This window comes from Nyctereutes procyonoides, unplaced genomic scaffold, assembly GCF_905146905.1.
Source record: "Nyctereutes procyonoides isolate TBG_1078 unplaced genomic scaffold, NYPRO_anot_genome, whole genome shotgun sequence".
Taxonomy (NCBI): Eukaryota; Metazoa; Chordata; class Mammalia; order Carnivora; family Canidae; genus Nyctereutes; species Nyctereutes procyonoides.
The window spans coordinates 25,805,840-25,827,847 of NW_026575048.1; the positions used below are offsets into that span (position 1 = coordinate 25,805,840).

The 22,008-nt window shown below is 38.4% G+C and overlaps 1 protein-coding gene and 1 pseudogene across 1 annotated transcript in view; one reads left to right on the plus strand and one right to left on the minus strand.

The window, feature by feature from the left end:
- TTC27 (tetratricopeptide repeat domain 27) overlaps positions 1-22,008 on the plus strand; it is a 177,449-nt gene that overhangs the window by 86,666 nt on the left and 68,775 nt on the right. Inside the window, exons 11-12 of the mRNA XM_055327505.1 lie at positions 17,586-17,681; positions 21,879-22,001. Coding sequence (XP_055183480.1) covers positions 17,586-17,681; positions 21,879-22,001 — 219 coding nt within the window. The remainder of the gene's footprint in view (positions 1-17,585; positions 17,682-21,878; positions 22,002-22,008) is intronic.
- LOC129511148 (elongation factor 1-alpha 1-like) lies at positions 2,098-3,687 on the minus strand (annotated as a pseudogene).

The window sequence follows — 22,008 nt, forward strand, 5'->3', positions numbered from 1 at the left end:
TAACAGAAGAGGCTGATCCACTCTGTGTGCCAGTACCTATGGATCTAGCTCATTCACTCCAGCAGCCATGTCACTCTGTTAAATAGAGGTGCTATAATTTTTTGAGCCTACCCCTTATTTTTGAAGGTACCCTTTTATTAATATGTTTTTATTTTAAACTGCATATTAGAAACTTTGGTACTATACATAGTAAAATAAAATTAGTCAGAAGGATTTCAAATGCAAGATGTACATTACCTTCCAATCCCAGCTCACTTTTAGCAGCTTTTTTGTTGTTGTTCTAGTAGTTTCCATCATAACTTTATATATTTACACTTCTGTTATTCTTCTTGAAATGCTTATACTCAGGGCGCCTGGGTGGCTTGGTGGTTGAGCATCTGACTTTGGCTCAGATCATGATCCCAGGGTGCAGGGATTGAGTGCCACATCAGGCTTCCCACAGGGACCTGCTTTCTCCCTGTGCCTATGTCTCTGCCCTTCTCTTTGTGTCTCTCATGAATAAATAAATAAATAAAATCTTTATTTATTTATTTATTTTTTAATTTTTTATTAATTTTTATTTATTTATGATAGTCACAGAGAGAGAGAGAGGGGGGGGCAGAGACACAGGCAGAGGGAGAGGCAGGCTCCATGCACCGGGAGCCCGACGTGGGATTCGATCCCGGGTCTCCAGGATCGCGCCCTGGGCCAAAGGCAGGCGCCAAACCGCTGCGCCACCCAGGGATCCCTAAATAAAATCTTTAAAAAAATAAACGCATATATTCCTTTTCTTGATTTATCAACTTTATTTTTTAAGATTTATTTACTTGAGAGAGAGAGGGGTTGGGGGAGACGGAGAGAGAGCCTTAATCAGACTCCATGCTGAGTGTGGAGCCCGATGTGGAGCTTGATCTCATGACCCTGAGATCACGACCTGAGCTGAAACCAAGAGTCAGATGTTAAACTGACTGAGCCACCCGTGTGCCACTTGATTTATCAACTTTAGATAGCATCTGTTGCCTCCACACTATGAATTATGGAAAAATCAGTATATCTCTCATCCCCTCTTCCATTTTTATGTTTTGGTTTTTTTGTTTTTTTTTTTTTTGCAGTGGTTAGGGATTGTTACTCTACATTTTACTCTGTAATATATGTCATCTGTGTTTAGTTTATACGTTGATTTTTAAAATTTTAAATCAGTTTTACAGCATTACAATTATGATTATATATTTTAATTATATAGTCAAATATTGTGATTATACCTATGGAAAAGAAATCATATGCTTTGTCTCTAAGCTTTTACTGCTTGACAAAGGCTGTCACAACAATCAAGGTCCAGGAGATTCTCCATTCGTTCTTTTTTGCCTTTTTTTTTTTTTTAAACTCATTCTAGGTCAGCTACCACTGTTTCTTTGATCTCAGTTGTTACCTTCCTTGTCTTCTTTATTGTCTTTTTGTATTACCTTCTGTGTAACTGTTTTTTAAAATTTTTTTTAATTTTTATTTATTTATGATAGTCACATAGAATGAGAGAGAGAGAGGCAGAGACACAGGCAGAGGGAGAAGCAGGCTCCATGCACCGGGAGCCCGACGTGGGATTCGATCCCGGGTCTCCAGGATTGCGCCCTGGGCCAAAGGCAGGTGCCAAACCGCTGCACCACCCAGGGATCCCTCCTTCTGTGTAACTTTAATCTGAAGGACATGGATGGTAAAATTTGAGTCTTTATAAAATGTGTTTTTCCATTGAATTTATTAATTGGAATGGGATAGAATTCTAGTTTCAAAATCATCTTTCTGTACAACTGTATATGAAGTCATTTTTTTTTTTCTCATTGAACTTTCATTTTAATTGGTCTCAAAATTCTGTGACAGATTTTTGGTCAAGTTGTTTCCGTAAAAACGTACTGATTTTAAAAGCTAATAACTTAAATCTGCCACGCACAAAAAACCACAAATGGTTCACAAAACATTCTCCTTCCTTCTTAAGGTTTTATGATGCATTGTGATCATTAACCAATCTTTTACTATTAAACTTAAATGGCCAATTGATACAAACAGTTCTGAGACTGGTTTTCCACCACTAATTAAGACTGGGGTGGCAGGTATTGGGGATTATATTCATTTAGCCTTCTGAGCTTTCTGGGCAGAGTTGGTGACCTTGCCAGCGCCAGCTGCCTTCTTGTCCATTGCTTTGATGACACCCACAGCAACCGTCTGTGTCATGCTGTGAACAGCAAAACGGCCCAAAGGAGGATAGAGAGGCTCTCAACATGGGCTTGCCAGGAACCATATCAACAATGACAGCATCAGCAGATTTTAAGAACTTGGGACCGCTTTCTAGCTTTTTCCCAGAATGACGATCTATCTTCTTAAGCTCAGCAAACTTGGAAGCAATGTGAACTGTGTCACAATCCAGCACAGGTGCATATCCAGCACTGATTTGGTCTAGATGATTCAGGATAATCACCCGAGCCATGAAGCCAGCTGCTTCCATTGCTGGGTCATTTTTGCTGTCACCAGCCGCATTGCCATAATGAACATCTTTAACAGATATGTTCTTGAAGCCTACATTATCTCCAGGAAGAGCCTCACTCAAAGCTTCATGGTGTATTTCAACAGACTTAACTTCAGTTGTAACACTGACTGGAGCAAAGGTGACTACTGTGCCAGGTTAAGAACACCAGTCTCCATGCAGCCCACAGGGACAGTACCAATGTCACCAATTTTGTAGATGCCCTAGAGAGGCAGGAGCAAGGGCTTGTCGGTGAGACAAGTTGGTGGCAGAATGCAATCCGTAGCTCCAAGCGGTGTGGTTCCACTGGCATTCCCACCTTTATGGGTGCCTTTCCACCCCTTGAACCAAGGCATGTTAGCACTTAGCTTCAGCATGTTGTCACTATTCCAATCAGAAATTGGACCAAATGCTATTGTGTCAGGGTTATAGCCAATTTTCCTCATGTAGGTGCTGACTTCCTTAACTATTTCCTTGTATCTCTTCTGGCTATAGGGTGGTTCAGTGGAATCCATTTTGTTAGCACCAACAGTTAGTTGTTTTACAACCAGTGTGTAAGCTGGAAAGGCATACTCACGGGTCTGACCATTCTTGGAGATGCCTGCTTCAAATTCACCAACACCATCAGCAATAATCAGGACAGCAGAGTGAGTCTGAGATGTACCTGTAATCATGTTTTTGATAGTCTCTGTATCCTGGGGCATCAGTGATGGTCACATAATACTTGCTGGTCTTGAATTTCTACAGGCAGATATCAATGGTGATACCATGTTCATGTTCAACTTTCAGTTTATGCAAGACTTGAGCGTACTTAAAAGAGCCCTTTTCCGGGGATCCCTGGGTGGCTCAGCAGTTTAGTGCCTGCTTTCGGTCCAGGGTGTGATCCTGGAGTCCCGGGATCAAGTTCCACATCGGGCTCCCTGCATGGAGCCTGCTTCTCCCTCTGCCTGTGTCTCTGCCTCTCTCTCTCAGTCTGTGTCTCTCATGAATAAATAAATAAAATATTTTAAAAAAAGAGCCCTTTTCCATCTCAGCTGCTTCTCAGATTTTTTGATGATTCTTTTATTGATCCCACCATATTTGTAGATCAGATGACTCATAGTGGTAGATCTGCCCGAACCTATGTGTCCAATGATGACCATGTTGATATGAGTCTTCCTTTCCCACTTTGGTTTAGGTTTAGCGATGGTTTTCATGACACTTATGTTCTGGTGGCAAACCTGTTGTGAAAAAGAGAGGTCATTTCCGTAATATCTTCCAGCATCCCAGTTTCCTGATAAGTGTGGCAGTTTGGTTATTGTTCCTTTTTTTAAAAAAAAGATTTATTTATTTATTTTAGAGAAAGCATGAGCAGGGGAAAGGGCAGAAGGAAGGGAGAGAATCTCGAGCAGACTCCCTACTGAGTGAGGAGCCTGATGTTGGGACTTGATCTCACAACCCTGAGATCATGACCTGAGCCAAAATCAAGAAGAGTCAGGCACTTAACTGATTGAGCCACACAGGTGCCCCTTAATTGCTCCATTTTTCCCCCCAAGATTTTATGTATTTACTTGTCAGAGAGAGAGAGCACAAGCAGGAGGAGCGGCAGGCAGAGGGAGAAACAGGCTCCCTGCCCAGCAAGAAGCCAGATGCAGGACTCAATTCTAGGACCCTGGGATCATGATGCTTAACTGACTGAGCCACCCAGGCATCCCTGTTGTTCCATTTTAAGTGATATTTTTCTTCTCTTTTTGAACATTTTTAGAGTTTTCTCTCTGTGCTTGGAATTCTGAGTGTCTGAATGTGAGTGTGGGTTCCAGAGTCATGACACCTAATTTTAGATGCCAGCTCTACCATGTATGAGTCAATTCTGCCTTATACAAGCTACTGAACTCTCTGTACCTCAGTTTCTTCATGTGTATAATGAAATAAATATATTATGCAGATTATATGAATTGATATTTAGAAGAATGGCTCTCAGGAAGTGCTTACCAAATGTCATAACTATTGTTATTTCTCTTGGACTACTTATTGGATTCCTTTGTTGTTGTTGTTTAGAGAGAGAGAGCGGGCACAGAGTAGAGAGGGAGAGAAGGCAGGCTCCATGCCCAGCACAGAGCGTAATGCTGGGCTTGATCTCACGACCCTGAGATTATGACCTGAACCCAAATCAAGACTTAGTTGCTTAACTGACTGAGCCACTCAGGTATCCCCTTATTGGTTTGTTTTTTTAAATTGGGTTCTTTAAATGTAAACAGTCATGTTTTTGTAGCTCAGAGGGATTTTCTTCCATTATTTCTTTAATTATACTTCTCCCTTTTTAAAAAGCCTTGTACTCTAGTTCTGCAGTTGAAATTCTAGTAAACTAATGTGAGACCTCCTGAATTTATCTTGTATGGCTTTAACTCTTCTTTTTTTTTTTTTTTAAGATTTTATTTATTCATTCATGAGAGACACACAGAGAGAGAGAGAGAGAGGCAGAGACACAGGCAGAGGGAGAAACAGGTTCCATGCAGGGAGCCCGACGTGGGACTCGATCCCGGGTCTCCAGGATCAGGCCCTGGACTGAAGGCGGCACTAAACCGCTGAGCCACCCAGGCTGCCCTTAACTCTTTTTCATGCTTCCTTTCTCTTTGCATTTTTGCTTGATGTTGTGGGACATTTCTTTGACTTTTTTTTCCCATATCACTAGTTTGATCATTAGCCTAGTTCCTAATATTATTCAGTCTATCCTTGTAATTTTCTGTTCTGACGGTTTTTAATTTTCTTTCTTTCTCTTGTTTCTTTAGTTATTTTCAGATGTATAATATAGTGATTCAACAATTTTATACATTCTTCTCATCAAGATAAGTCTACTCTTAATTCCCTTTATTTCATTAAAAATAATATTTGACAATTTTTAATTTTCAGGAATTCTGTATTTTTCTGATTGTTTTTTTCTAATACCCTTTTCTTGTTTTATTAATGCAGTATCATATAATTTCTTTGCATATTGTTAATTAGAATTTTAAAAAGTCCCTTCTTTCCACTTTTTCATCAGTAGTAAATTGTTTTGTATATTCAGCTTGGCCCTTCTTTTCTTGGTATTGCTTTTCCTTAACTTTCTGATGGTCACCAGCAGTTAATGTGGGCTCTCTCTGTGGTTATATGGGTTTCTTTGTCTGAGAGGCCTTTTTCTGGAATGGAAGAGCTGACTACAGACTGTACACCTGGCCAGGGTGTGTCTAACTGGCAAGCTTTGTTAGGGTTGCCAAGAATCTTCTCTCTACACCTTCCCATAGGGCCTTAAACTCTGAATCTGAGGTAATTGATGTTATAACAGAAATGGTTCTCTTTTCATGTAGGCTCCATATATCTTGTTGGTTTATTCCCTTATTCCTTTCCTCTGACAGACACATAAGGTCTGGACAGCATCTCCTAAATGGTACAAGCAAGCAGTGTGCTTTAGCCTCGGGGCCAGAGATGGTTTCCAGAGTCGCTGGTAGCAGTGCCAAGATCCCAAGTGAAGAACCAGTAACGAGATATAGAGACCTCCACAAGAAAGACCTTCTCTCAGTGATTGAATCATCAGCCAGTAGTAATAAGTGACAGAAGTCAGAGCCTAGAATATTGGGTCACCTTCACCAGAGTGACAACCCAACAGGTGGACTAAACAATTTGTGAGGTTTTCTTAGATCACTGAACTTAGGGAGACTGCAACAGATGCGAAAGGCTTAGAATGCTTAAAAGGAAGACTGCAACAGATGCAAAAAAAAAAAAAAAAAAAAGGCTTAGAATGCTTAGAGGCACCTATTCGTCAAGAACAAAGTTAAAGTGTTTAAAGGATGGTATAGCCGAATCAGAAAAGAGATCCAGTAGTTCAGAAAATGTGTAAGAGGCTGATAATATTCAAAATTAGTTCTGCATCAAATATGTTAATACAGGGCCTCCCTTTCTGCCCCTAGACCAAAGCCAGACCCTGAGCGAAGGGATCATATCAGGATTGCCCTCTGCCTGTAGTCATTAAGAACACTTGTCCCAAGTGCAGTATTTTGGGGCAGAGAGCCAGCTTGTGTGGATCATCTCAACTTTATTTTTTAAAAAGATTTATTTGTTTTAGAGAGAGCGGGGGGAGAGTGCATCCGTATGTGAGCAGGGGAAGAGGGAGAGGGAGAGAGAATCTTTAAGCAGACTTTAAGCCTGGAGCCCCAACCCAGTTCTCCATCCCAGGGCCCTGAGATCATGACCTGAGCCAAAATCAAAAGTTGGCCACTCAACCGACTGAGCCACCCAGGTGCCCTTCAACTTTAGGATAATTATATAAGTGTGTGGTTCTCTCAAAGTGATGGGGATATGACTGTAAGAAAGAAGGTAAGAGACACAATTGTATGATATAATAGTTATACTAAGCTGGAGGCATGTTCTCAAATGCAGGTAAGAACTCCCTAGTACCGCCCAGTTTCCCAACTAGATGTTCAGCTTTATAGGATGCCATCCTGTGGCATCTGGTGCCAGAAGCTCCCCTGGGTTTTCTCACAGGGGTGAAGGGTAGTTTATGCCCACCTGTGACCTCCTATCCCTCAGCCAAATAATGATCATGAGGGTAAAGTGTCACCCAGCAGACCCAGGCTTCTGACCCATCTTAGCTTCATTCTGAGTTTTGTGAGAAAAGAATTTCTGAAGTTGTTTTATCCCACAACTAATAAGAGAGTTACATCGCTTTAGGATCTTACCATTTCTCATCAAGACTGTTTTAACTTTCCTTACTTTTTCTCCTCACCAACTGGTTGGTCCTTCTGTTGAAAAATCAAATGACCACATGTGTGTGGTTTATTTCTGGACTGTGTTTCCAAAGTTATATTTTAGCCTTTATTAAATTATATTATACTTTATTTGGAAACCTTCCTGTCTTCACATCTAGAATGTGAGCTTCTTAAGGGATCAGGTTCTCTGTTTCATTTATTTTTGTATTCTCAGATTAGGCATTCAGTGGATATTTGCTGAATGTTGAATTTAAAAAAAAATCATGTTTGAATTAGGACTATTTGAGAATTGGGCTAAATTAAGGATTAAATTTTTGTCTGGCACTTGAGTAATCCACAAGCTGTAGAGACCAGTTTTTCTAATATCATTCCAGTCCAGATCTTCAGCCCAGTGCCAGAGCTAACAGGAACAGAGCAATCACTGTGATCACAGAGGTTAATGTAGCATTCCCAGAAGGTAGTAATTCACAGTTTGGTTGGTTGTATTTTTTTAAGGGGAGGGAAAAGAGATAATGGAGTGTCAGTTTTTCCTCACAGCGTTTCTCCCCCGCCCCCCAAAATGATGAATTACATGTATAAATCACTACTTTTTGAAGTCATTAGAAGTGATAGGAGAACTAGAGTCCATGAATTTACCTAATTAACTAGAACTATGCTCACTCTTTATTTCTCAACATATCAAAAAACGAAAGCTTTTTCTTTATATTACATACTAGTCATTTGTTCTGCATTAAAGACTTCTCTCTCATGTTTTAGTATCTCAGGATATACATTGTACTCTGTTATATTTTCATATATCTTCATAAAGGCATATCCTCATGCATTGAACTTGGCAGGCATAGTATTGACCTTGACCTATTTGTGTGAATGGAGAGTATGTGCCCTTGTGGGGCACATAGTCTAGTAATTCATGCTGACTGTGGCTACACTGGGCTTGCCTAATGAGTGGGTATGGCTTCAAAATTTGAGAAATTGCATTTGATTTTTATACTTATTTTAGGGATCCCTGGGTGGCGCAGCGGTTTGGCGCCTGCCTTTGGCCCAGGGTGCGATCCTGGAGACCCGGGATCGAATCCCACATCGGGCTCCCAGTGCATGGAGCCTGCTTCTCCCTCTGCCTGTGTCTCTGCCTCTTTCTCTCTCTCTGTGTGACTATCATAAAAAAATAAATAAAAATTAAAAAAAAATTTATACTTATTTTAAATATCCTTCTTTTAAATGAAAGGTGCTTATAATTTTTATTTATTTATTTATTATAGTCTCACAGAGAGAGAGAGAGAGAGGCAGAGACATAGGCAGAGGGAGAAGCAGGCTCCGTGCACCAGGAGTCCGACATGGGATTCGATTCCGGGTCTCCAGGATCGCGCCCTGGGCCAAAGGCAGGCGCCAAACCGCTGCGCCACCCAGGGATCCCTGAAAGGTGCTTATAAAGGACATATTGAAGTTTAGAGCTCTTCATACCCTCCAGGATTTAAGAACAGGTTTCTTTCTTTTTAAAAAAAGATTTCATTTATTTATTCATGAGAGACACACATAGAGAGAGGCAGAGTCCTAGGCAGAGGGAGAAGCAGGCTCCATGCAGGGAGCCTGATATGGGACTCAATCCCAGAACTCCAGGATCATGCCCCGAGCCAAAGGCATGTACGCTCAACCGCTGAGCCTCCCAGGTGTCCCGAGAACAGGTTTCAATAAGGAATCTTTTCATTGTAAGGGACAGAAACCCCATTCACACTGGCTGGAAGAATGGAAATGTATTGGTCTTTATGACTGGGAATCTTGAGGTATTCCATTTTCAGTGATAGCTGGATTCAGGAGGAGCTCAACAGATCATCAGCTCTTTCTCTTTCTCTCATTTTCACCTGCATTCTCCCATCTCCGCTTTTCTCTGCCTGCTTCAGAAAAGCACCAGCTTTCGTTGCCTCACAATCCAAGGGGAAGAGAGATCACATACTATGGCCAAGGTGAAGCCCCCTAACTTCCCGGGCTTCACTTCTCTTTTCTGTAGGACAAAGAGAGCAGTGATTTGTGCCTCCCTCATAACATGTTGAGGGATTAACTGAGTTAATGTTTGTGAAATGCTTGAAATAGTGCCTGGCACAGAGTAAACCCTCAATAAATCTTGACTGCTGTTACCATCCTCTGTTTACAGGAGGGAAAGTGTAAGTATGAGAAAATAAAAATATCTAATCCTTCATGTAACTTGCTGAAATTAGTCATTACTACCTGGAAAATCTAAAAACTGGGATAATGACAGTGCTTCACACTGAATATACTGAATTGTGCCATTATGTTTTTTAAAAATCTGAGAGATGAAAACATGTCCATTCTAGCCCTGTACTTCACCTGTGTTAGTAACCGTTTGCAGCATTTAAAACTTACTGAAAAGTATACTAGGGTTTGCTCCTGTGACTGTTGCTATGCTTTTATATGTTGGAATGGTTATGGTTAACTACTGTTTATTTAGAATTGTGTATAATTCCTACAGTTTACTGAATGCTTATCTGCAGGGTGCTAAATAATCCTAGCATATAGGTATTATCTACATTTTTACTAATGGGAGAAATGAAGGACAGAAATTTCAAGTGACTTACCTAAGGTCTTATAGCTGGGCTATAAGAATTCAGACCAGGTTCCCCTTGGATTTTGAAGTCCATGCTTTCCAACTTAATAATCCGTCATGCTGTAGTGTTGAAGCTATGAGAACTGGCTTAAAAAGAAAAAAGATGTCAGTATGAAATCTGGCATCATCTAAAGGAAAGGAATTGAATAAGAAATGGGAGGAAGAAGTGAACACAGGCTTTTTTGGGGAAAGGTTTGGATTGCAGAACTTAGCCTCTCAAGGCCAGCAATTCAGGTGAAAGGAAAAGCAAATTGAATGTTCACTCTCAAGATGAGGTGCTGTGAGGGAAGAACATGCAAATAGGTGAGAATTGGCTCTTGCTAAGGCCAAGCAAAGGGGCTGCTGAGAAGGATGCTGTAGGCTGAAACCAAGATATGGGTTTCATGATAATAGTTTGGTATAAAATAGGTAATGATTAGTTAATAGATAAGGGGAATAGAAGAGTGGGACAAGTGATATACAGCATAACATGAATTTTATTGTTAATAGTAAAAGAAAAAATTAAAAACCCTAGGAAGTTATAGAAATGTGAAAAATAGGTCACAGCAGAGGAGCTTAATACAGAGATGGAAGAAAGGATGCCCACTTCCAAAGGCAGCACTAAATGATAACTCTAGTTAAATTCTAGGCAGGGACACACTTAAGTTCCCTGGACAGAGTCAGAGTGTGTTGACTAAACTGATACATGGGATTCCCTGGGCGAACATCCTGTGTACATCCCAACAGTCTTATGCAACATTTCCCAAACTTGCCTGAACATGTGAACCACTTCTGAGGTGCTTGTTAAAATACAGCTCTGTAGGCTAGGCCTCAGGGATTCGGGGTCAGTGTGGGGGTGGTGATTATGGGCACTTCAGAGAAAGACTGCCTTAGGCAGAGGTAGGCTGTTAATCTTCAGTAGCTCCAGATGTTTTTCTGTCTCATGCCCCAGTACTTAGAGAGCAGAGGCTAAAAGGGCATTTACCAAGGTCTGGAGGCCAGCGTTGTGATTTAACAGGAGGCCAAGTGCCAGGAGGAGCCTTAGATGTGAGTATTAAGTGTCAAAGAATCTGGGGCCAATTGACATCAGGCTCTGAAGAATAGGAGCTTTGCATTGATACCTACTGAGAAAGGTGGGGTATATTTATTATTAAACTTAACTACTTCAGCTTTTTTAGAAAAAAGATGATGGTAGGAGTTTAAAACTTCCACTTAGGTTTTAATAAATATTTGTTATTCTTTGCACTCTCATAATTCCTGCAGATTACAAACAGGCTAACTTGTATTCTCATCTCCCAGTTTTTAAAGATGAGATGATAAAGAAGAGCTTCTAAATATTTCCTGGGGCACCTGGGTAGCTTAGTCAGTGAAGCTTTGGACTCTTGATTTTGGCTCAGGTCATGATCTCAGGATTGTGAGATCGAGCCCCACATCTCTTTCTCTTCCTCTCCCTCTACCCGCCCCTCCTCCCACTAAGTATGTCTTTAAACATTAAGTAAGAAGTTTGGGGAAAAAAATTGAAGTTGGGTGGTTGTGGGGAAGGCATTCAAGACAGTGGATCTAATTCTAAGTCAGCAGTTCTCCAAGGTGATTTGTGGAACCCTGGGGGTCCCCAGACCTTTTCAGAATATCCACAGGTCAAAACTATCTCTGTAATCATACTGAGATATTATTTACCTTTTCACCCTGTTCATACTGAATCAGTAGAAACAGTGGAGGGTGAGGGTGTAAAACTGCTGGCCCCTTCACCTGAATCAAGGTGGGAACACCAAACCATGCTGATAGTCATCATATGCTTTACACCCACGCAGTCATAGTTAAAAAAAAAGATAGTTTTATTTATGAATGCTTTTATTTATTTTTTTAAAAAGATTTTATTTATTCATGAGAGAGAGAGAGAGGCAGAGACACAGGCAGAGGGAGAAGCAGGCTCCATACAGGGAGCCTGATGTGGGACTTGTCTACAGGATCATGCTCTGGGCTGAAGGTGGCGCTAACCCACTGAGCCACCAGGGCTGCCCTATGAATGCTTTTAATAAAGCAGTAAATACTATTTTATTAAGTCTTTACCCTTGACAGTGTATCTTCTTTAATATCCTATGTGATGAAATGGGAAGTACGTAAAAAACACTTGTGCCACATGCTAACATACAGTGGTTGTTTCAGGAAAAAGCTGAACTGTCTGCTTTTCATGGAACATTATTTTTTCTTGAAAGAACTACTGACACACTTGGGGTATTCAAACTTTAGGTATTTGGCAGAAATTTTTTCAGAAAAACAAACAATGAAGTGAGCTCATCACTTCAAGGAGAATAAGTGACAATAATTTGTTACCAATGATAAAATCTTGAGGTTTTAAGAAAAAAATGAGGGTTTTGGGAAACTTACATCTGCAACTATGAACTTGACAATTTCCCAATACTTCAAGTATTGGGATGAGAGTTTTCTCATGAGATTGTTGGTGATATTAAGGCATATAATTTTAATATATTACATTAAATACGTCAACATGTGGAAGATCTGCTTATTTTCCAAATGACTAATGCAGGATGTTAAAAAATCAGGCATCTGTAAAAGATCCATTCAAGGTAGATCAGTGTGTGTGTTTTTTTGTTTTGTTTTGTTTTGTTTTCTACCAGTGGATTTTACTGAAACAAAGAAAAGTTCATTGATGGTATTTAAAATTGCACGTTGTAGGTAATGCTAAAAAGCCAGTTAACTGAAAAAGCTGTTAACATACTCTTCCCTTTTCCAACCACATAGCTGTATGAGGCCAAATTTTCTTCCTAAACTTCAGTCAAAATACCATACTGACTGTAGAAGCAGGTATGGGAATCCAGATGTCATTTATTAAAGAGATGCCTAAAAATGTAAGACATTGTCAGTTTTTTTCAAGACTTGAAAAACTTGTTTTTCCTAAAAACATCTTATTTATGTTAATTATAATGCATCTACTGTTTTATTTTAAAATGAATTAATAAATGTTTAAATATTTCTCAGTTTTAATTTCTAATACGGTAAGTATTGATAGATTATAGCCTACATAAACAAAAGGTGTTTGGGGTTCCTAATAATTTGTAAGAGTTTAAAGTCATCCTGAAACCAAATAAAGAACTGCTGACTTCAGGTATGACTAAGGGGAATGCTCCCAGGTAGCTATCTGGGCTTCCTTGAGAACTGCCTTTTTATATGTTCATCTGTTTGCTCTGGAATCATAAAGAAAGACATCTAGGTTCTCCCAGCCCCCATTAGTAGACCCAGTTTCTACCAGCCCATCCACTAAGTCCTTTTCTGTGTCTAGAACAGGAAGCAGTCATTGAAGTTCTTGACCAGGCTATGCCCGGATTCCATGTTATGGGATTTAGGTGGGGGAAAACACCAGTTTATGGTGTTCTGAATATTTTTCCACTGAGAAGGAGCTTTTTGTTTCATAGCTCTGATAATTTTCCACTTAGGTATAAAGTAAGGTTTTAATGAAGCTGTCAACTTGGTCTTTGGAATCAGATGGGTTATTTTTTTCATAGCTTTATGACTTTGGACAAGTCATTTTTATTTCACTGCACTGCTGTTTCTTATACATGAGGTAAAGTTGGGCTAACAATAGGTTTAATGGTTTTGTCAGTACATACTATTTGTAATAGGTTTTAATTCTTATTCCCCTTGATCTTATTGGAAATTTTCTTGGACCAGGGATTTGAGGCTGCAGTTAGCTTGACTACTCTATTTGTAAATCATAGCTGAATGACTACAGATTCCTGTCAGAGGATGCTATTCAGCCCAACTGTTGCATATATTTGATTAAGTACATATTTGTATAATAAATCCAATCCTCCTTTATACACACACACACACACAGATTATACAACAAAGCAAGGTGATTTGGCATATGATCAATCATACCTTTTAGATTATCAGCTAATTTCTACTTGGCTCTTCAGAAGGATGATAAACACTTTGATATCACGCTGGCAAGAATGAATAGCCTTCAGTGAAAAGGTCGATCCTTAGGGACTGGCTCTGTTCTTTTGAAGATATGTGTGCCATACTTTTAGATATGAGCGCATAAATAAAGTCTAAATCATACCAGACCTTGTTCAGAATTGTTCTTCTATACTAAATCATTCTCCATGTGCTAATTTTAAAATGTAGGCTTGATTTTTACGTTTTTTGTGGAAATTCTTTCTCTACTGAAAACAGAGCCTTGAAAAGACAGGGTATATCATTGCTTTCTGTGGCTTTATTCTTTTAACCCCTATTCCATAGAAATATCTCCTGACCTGTGGTGTGGTACTATGGTTCCAGGAAGGTTTGAGTGTGGTTTTTGCATGAGTTAGGGAATCCATATGCACAAGTAGATTTTCTCAAAGGATGCTTTGAGGTGGCGTTTGGGGAGAAAATGACGTTAAAAGGGAGGCTTAAAACTTGGTAACAGTGTTATATCATAACAGTGTATGCATCATGAAGTCATCATTGGTGTGCCCCAGCAGTTATACCTGGATTTTCTGTGACTTGACTCTGCCCCACCTCTGGACCAAGCCCTAGACTATTCCTCACTCTCTACTTATCGTCTTTCCCATTCATCCACATCTCTTCTGTGACCCTCCTGGAGAATACTGTCTTGCTTTCAGTTCTCAGTGATTCAGTTCTTAATGGTTTAGGGTATATTTGCTAAACATTACCCTAAACATTTTTGGCATTACCATCATTCCTTAAAGACCACCTGCTCATACCAATTTTAACTTACCACCAAGTGTCTATGACTTGCTGGTGTGAAAATCATGAATTTCAAAACTGGAAAGAGAAAATGGTGCAAGGGTAGAACACTGTGTTAGATACCATTTACCTACATTTCTGGGAGTATGTGAAAGCTTGCAAAGGGCCAGTTTCTCCTGGAGTGCACTGTTCATGTTTGTGTTCATGCACATAGATATACACAATATTTTTTTTAAGTTTTTTTTTTTTTTTTTTTTTTTTTTTTTTTTTTATGATAGTCACAGAGAGAGAGAGAGAGGCAGAGACACAGGCAGAGGGAGAAGCAGGCTCCATGACCAAGGAGCCTGATGTGGGATTCGATCCCGGGTCTCCAGGATCACGCCCTGGGCCAAAGGCAGGCGCCAAACCGCTGCGCCACCCAGGGATCCCAGATATACACAATATTAATCGAGGCCCCTCTTTTCCTTTTGTTCCATCACCTGGTACTGAACATCCTACCATTGTCTTCCAAACTTCTGGGCACTTGGTTTACCTCTAAGAAAACTTGTGTTCAGCTGATGGTGCCTATAACTAACCAACAGACCTCCTCAGATGCTTGAAATGAAACTAAATATTCTTGATAAAGCCATATAACCATCGAATTTTGGAATTGCAAAGATCATTTCACAGATGAATACCATTGTGGTTTAACGACTTGCTTGTTGGAGATAAACCTTGAACAGAACCCAGGTCACTTTTCACTTACAGCATGGTTTTTCCTGTAAAACACTTGAGTTTATCTGTATACAATAGAATTATTTATCATGCCTATAAGAGACTCTAGTTTGTTTGAATATAATGGAATCATTTCAGAATGAGTTATTGAAATCTTGCTCTGAAAAATCTAGAGATGTGTTGTAAATGATATCCCTGTATTTGTAGTAAATTAACAAATAGTAAAGAGTACTTTGAATTCAGTAGAGGAAAAAGGCAGCACACCGTCATCCCTTTTTTTATATTAATTTAATATTCTTAACTTTATGGGTAGATAAATCTTATTTAGGTGGCTGTCATGCTTAAAGTAGGAAGACATATATATTCTGTGCAGGAGTAGAAAATAGGTTAGGATTCTGGTCATAATCGTTACACATGACCTAATCAAGTTCTTATCAAGTATGGCTGAACTTGTACAGGGACTTATTCATGGTATCCAGCTCAAATAAGTGTTGGTTTTCTGATCTCTCTCCTGTGGTTTTGTGATTTTGGGTAGTATCTGAGAATATCAGAGGTATTTAGATACTCTGAGATCATCAGATCATTAATATATTAGGAAATTTTTACTGAGCATTTGATATATTTTAGCTAGAAGCAGTACCTATAGTAAGTAACATGAGTCTTTTTTTTGAAAATAAAGTATTTTAGGGACGCTGGGTGGCTCAGCAGTTGAGTGTCTGCCTTTGGCTCAGGGTGTGATCCTGGGATAGAGTCCTGCATTGGGCTCCCTATGTGGAGCCTGCTTCTCTCTCTGCCTCTGTCTCTACCTTTCTCTCTCTGTCTCTCATGAATAAATAAATCTTAAAAAAAAAAAAAAGAAAAGAAAAGAAAGTGTTTTGCATGTAATTAGGACTTCATAAAAGTATATATTGTGATGTTGATTTTGGCTTTTATTATTATTATTAAATAGGCAGCGGTTATTTTTTTTCCCTAAAGAAAGAAAAAAACTGATAAAAGGAAAAATTTGTCCCCTTTTGATGAATTAATTCAGTGAACCTTTTATTTATGTATTGTAACCATATGTATTCAGCCAGAAGTTTTTCTTCTCTCCCTCCTACAACTAAACAGCTTTGGGCAGAAGCATGCAACCTTTTTGCTATTAAGTTTCTCTGAAGTAAGGCCAGAAAGCTTTAAAAATATTTTGACCAAGATGGTTTAGGAGTCTGGTTATGTCTCAGTTTGTTCTGATGGACTTGATTGAATAACATCTTGGATTGTCAAAGAAGTGATGTAATGAGTATTTTCTCATTCTACAGGATATTCTTAGGCTAACAAATGTATCTCCCACCTAGTAAAATATAGAAACCCTCCAATTTAGGAGCAGTTTTCCTGCTTAGAAACTGATCTCCTTGCCTTGGGTTTGTACTGGGATGTGTTAGACTGTCACTGTTTTCTTTCTTCTGAGGAAGTTAGACTTGCTATCTCTTACTCTTTTTCGAGGTTTTCAATTTTACAAATTCATTTCATAAAAATTTCAAACTATTTCAAACATACAGAAAAGTTTTAAGTACAGTGCAACTAAAGTACTTTTTTGTATCTAAAGCATTGGAAAATAAGTTGCCACTATTGTACTTCCTCCTCCTCAAATACAAGGACATTCTCTTACATGTCCACAATATATGCATTGACATCAGAAATTTTTTTTAAGATTTTAATTTAAAAAACTATTGTCTTGGTAGGTTTTAATTTAATGTATATTTAATTTAATGTACATGTTTATATAAGTGTTGGTTAATTTTATTTTTTTTAAGATTTATTTATTTTCTCGAGAGAGAGAGAGAGAGAGAGGCAGAGACATAGGCAGAGGGAGAAGCAGGCTCCCCACAGGGAGCCCGATGCGGGACTCGATCCAGGGTCCCAGAATCACACCTGAGCCAAAGGCACGCTCAACTGTTGAGCCACCCAGGCGTCCCAGTGTTGGTTAATTTTAAAGTTTATTAAACGTTTGAATAGATTCAAGAAAAATTTCACCCATTTCATCACCTTATCAAAATGACTTGTTGGGGTGCCTGGGTGGCTCAGTCAGTTAAATGTCTATCTTCAGCTCAGGTCAGGATCCAGGACCTGGGATCAAGCTCAACGTCAGGCTCCCTGGTCATCAAGGAGTCTGCTGCTTCTCCCTCTGACCCTTCCCTGCTTGTGTTCTCTCTCTCAAATGAGTAAATTAAAAAAAAAAAAATTTTTTTTTAAAGTGACTTATGTTCTTTATTCTTTATATGTCCATTTGTATAACTTTTACAGTAAGAATCTTGTTTATATTAACAAATTATTACACATATAGATTCTGATTATGATATGTCCTCTTAAGGCTCTTGCAGATCAATTTGAAGATAAGACCACCTCTGTATTGGAACGTCTGAAGATTTTCTATTGCTGTCAAGTACCTCCTCACTGGGCCATTCAGGTATTTTTTTTGCTGTTTGTCATTGGGTATGGAAAATACTTTGCTTTTGAGAGATAAATATATTAGAAAAGAGTGATTTTTCCATTCATGTTTGAGTTTCCAAATATTTCAGTGAAAAGAATAAAATTACTTCAAATTGCTCTTTTGGTTAAAGTGATATTAAACTTTTAAAACAGTTTTAAAAGAATATAAAATGAGATTAAATAGAATCCTTGAAAGTAAGTAGTGGGAGAACCACAGAAGCTTTCATTTTCAAAATAAATTTTTATATTTAAAGGCCCGTTAGGACCTTCTGCTAGAGAATGAACCTCTTAACGAAGTTATTTACAAAAATAATTTAAAGCATTTGTTTCTTGCTCTACATGGTGAGATACCCTTGACTACTTTTCTTTTTCTGAGATATGAGAATACCTAGTGTAGCTCCTAAAGATCCATATTGGGATAGAGAGATTCTGGCCCCTGTGTATGGGTGTGATTCCCCTATTTTGTAGAATTTTTAGCACTTAAAGCAACTTAGGCTTCTAGTCCAGTTTCTTAATATTACAGAGAATAAAACTGAGGCCCAATGCAATTAACTACACTTTTCCAATGTTGATCACACAGCCATTCCTCAAGTAGATCTCTGGTTTCCCAATTTTTAGTTTCCCTCCTTTCCTTATCTCTTCATTGAGTTTTTATTATGCCCGATAATAATAATCACCTTTTACTACATACTTAATATGATGCATACATTTTGTTCTGCATTTTACACACATCTTACTTTATTGCAACAATTTTGTGAAATATCCCTATTTTATAGGTGAGGAAGCTATGGCACTAAGAAGTTAAGTAGAGTCAAATGGTAACAGGCAGAAATTTCTAGATGATTTAGTAACTGTTGTCATCTTAGTTAGCTTCCTGTCCTCTCTTTTGTGGATTATGTACATAGGTAGTGATTTAGAATTATAGTTGCCAATCCACCAATTCAATGACGCTGAATCTCCATTGTTAGATTTCGAGTATGTCATACTTTTTAAAAAAATTTTTTAAAAGATTTTTATTTATCTATTTGAGAGAGAACAATAGGAGGAGCAGAGGGAGAAGCAGGCTCCCCACTGAGCAGGGAGCTTGTTGCTGTGGGGCTCCATCCCTGGACCCTGGAATCATGACTTGAGCTAAGCCGAAGGCAGATGCTTAACTAACTGAGCCACCCAGATGCCTTGAGTTTGTCATATTCTTAAGCATGGGGTAGAGGATTTATTACACGTTGCAATTTACTTTATCTATTGAAGGAGTCTCAATATAACAGGCAAATAAAAAGCCTCATTACATTATCTTATCAAGAAGGTGTTAATAGCTGGAACTTTTGGGCATGTTTTTGACCCCGATCTGTGAAATTTGTTAAGTGCCTTGTCCTGTGTGATTTGTAGTGGGTAAGCATCTCAGATTCTGAGCTACTGTTAGGACAAAACATGTATGTTGAGGGCATAGCTTTCAGTCTGTTTCTGAGCAGAAGCGTTAGGAAAATGAAATACTGTTCAAATAGAATTTAGGTGAAATGTTTATTTTATCTGCTTAGGAACCTGTGGATTTTAGGATCTTTAGGCAGTTAGATAAACATCCTCTTTCAATAACAAATTAAATCATTTTTTCTTTCATTATAGGGAGTGACCATATCTTTAGGTATTATTTTTAAAGATCAAAAAATAATAGTGTAGTTTATTGTAAAAAAGAGAATCAGCTTTTGTTGCTAGCTAGCCATGACAGCTTAGATGCCATCACTTTACTTATCTATTAAATGGAAAGATTTAACTATTTACTGCATGAGCACTAAGATTTATTCCAGCTCCCATACACTATGTTTTTTTAAAATATTTTGGCTTTAAATAGCCAAATTCCTCCAAATTCATGGCATACAGAAGAATTAGATCATTCTCTTTATTTTTTTAATATATTAGCTTGTAACTTTAAGGTATATTTCATTTTACTTATTTTGTCAACCTAGATTCCCTATATCCATTGGCTTCTTAACTCTTAAATATGTATTGAGTTTTGAAAGAGTAGTGAAATGATATTTATGGGAAAACAACACAGTTCTCACTAATATGAAACTATGCCTAATTCATGAACTTCACCTACTTTTTTTTTTTTTTTAAGTAAGTTCGATGCCCAGTGTAGGGCTTGAATTCATGACCCTGAGATCAAGTGTCACATGCTGTTTAGAATGAGCCAGGCAGACAGTCTGAGCCTCACTTTTAAAACCTTCCTAGTGTATTTTCCATTCCTAAAGAATGGACCACTTATAGACCATAATATATTTATTTTTTAAATATGTTTAACCTTCATGGACCTATGGACCTTACCACAATTTGCCCCCTTTTTTATCTGCGAAGGCTGGGAAATAAGTAAACGTTTTTAGAATGTGGTTAAAATAAAGCTAAATAAACTTGAGTGAGAAAGACCCAGAGATACTTTCATGAATAAAGTATACCAGTACTAACGCATAGATTTATGCCATTTATGTTGACTCCTTAGAGTTTTTATATGTTTACTTTAGTTGAATTTAATTTTTTTTCCAGTTTGAGATATAACTGACATATACCATTGTGTTAGTTTTAGGTGTACAGATATACAGATTTGATACATCTGTATATTGTGAAATGGCCACCACAGTGAGTTTAGTTAATATCCATTTCCTCATATAGTTACATTTTTTTTCTTATGATGAGAACTTTTAGGATCTCTTTTCTTAGCATCTTTCAAATATACAATATAGTATTATTAACTATAGTCAGTGTGCTGGACGTTATATCCTTAGAACTTACACAAAACTGAAGGTTTGTATTTTTTGACCACCTTCACCCATTTTCCTCACTACCTCTGATTTCTGGCAGCTACCAGTCTGTTCTGTTTCTATGAATTTCATTTCTTGAGATTCCTCATATGAGACCATACTGTATTTGTTTTTCTCTCTCTGATGTATTTCACTTAGCATAATGCCCACCAGGTCCATCTATGGCAAGATTTCCACAGATGGCAAGATTTCATTCTTTTTTATGGCTTAGTACTATTCCATTCTGTGTGTTTATATGCACATGTGTTTGTGTATATGTCTACACACATTACAATTCCTTTATCCATTCATCCCTTGGTGAACACTTGGGCTACTTCCATGTCTCAGTTATTGTAAATAACGCTATAATGAACATGGGGGTGGAGATATTTTTTCAATTAAAATTTTTATTTTTAGTTCTTAGTAAATTCCCAGAAGTGGAACTGCTGGATCATATAGTAGTTCTGTTTTTAATTTTCTGAGGAACCTACATACTATACTCTTTTCCATGGTCACTGCACCAATTTACATTCCCATCAGCAGTGCATGTGAATTCCCTTTTTTCCACATCACCACCAACACTTATCTTTTTTAAAAAAAAATTTTTTTTAAAGATTTTATTTATTTATTCATGCTCTCATGAATAGAGAGAGACAGAGGTAGAGGCACAGGCAGAGGGAGAGGCAGGCTCCATGCAGGGAGCCCAACGTGGGACTTGGGTTTCCAGGATCACACCCTGGGCTGAAGGCAGCACTAAACTGCTGAGCCACCCGGGCTGCCCAACGCCTGTCTTTTTAATACCAGGCATTCTAACTAGAGTTTTTTTTTTTTTTTTTTTCTAACTAGAGTTTTTGAAGTTGATTTATTGGATCTCATCTTTAGAAATCAGAGATTGTCATGGAATCTCTAATACTGATTTTGCCTTTTAAGTTCTTCTGAGGTCTTAGGGAAAAGTTGGTAAATTGAGTGTTTTGAAAAGTTTGTCCTGTTTGTTTTTTTTTTTTAAAGATTTTATTTATTCAAAAAGAGAGAGAGAGGCAGAGACACAGGCAGAGGGAGAAGCAGGCATCATACAGAGAGCCTGACGTGGGACTTGATCCAGGGTCTCCAGGATCATGCCCTGGGCTGCAGGCGGCGCTAAACCGCTGCGCCACCGGGGCTGCCCTTGTCTTGTTTTTTTAATTCTTTACCCCACCATAAAGAAACTTGCTAAAATAAAGGTAAAAATCGCATCATTGCAAATTTCTAATTGAGGTCAAGCTGTAGAAATGATGTATTTATTACGGTAGGCAGACCTTTATAATGGCAGGTTAGATGTATCCGCAAGTGAAATAGGAATCTCTTTATATAAAGAAATGTTCAATATTTTAACTTGATTCTTCTAGCGCCAACTTGCAAGTTTTCTCTTTGAGCTGGGATGTACGAGTTCAGCCCTTCAAATATTTGAGAAGCTAGAAATGTGGGAAGATGTTGTCATTTGTTATGAGAGAGCTGGGCAGCATGGGAAGGTACGTA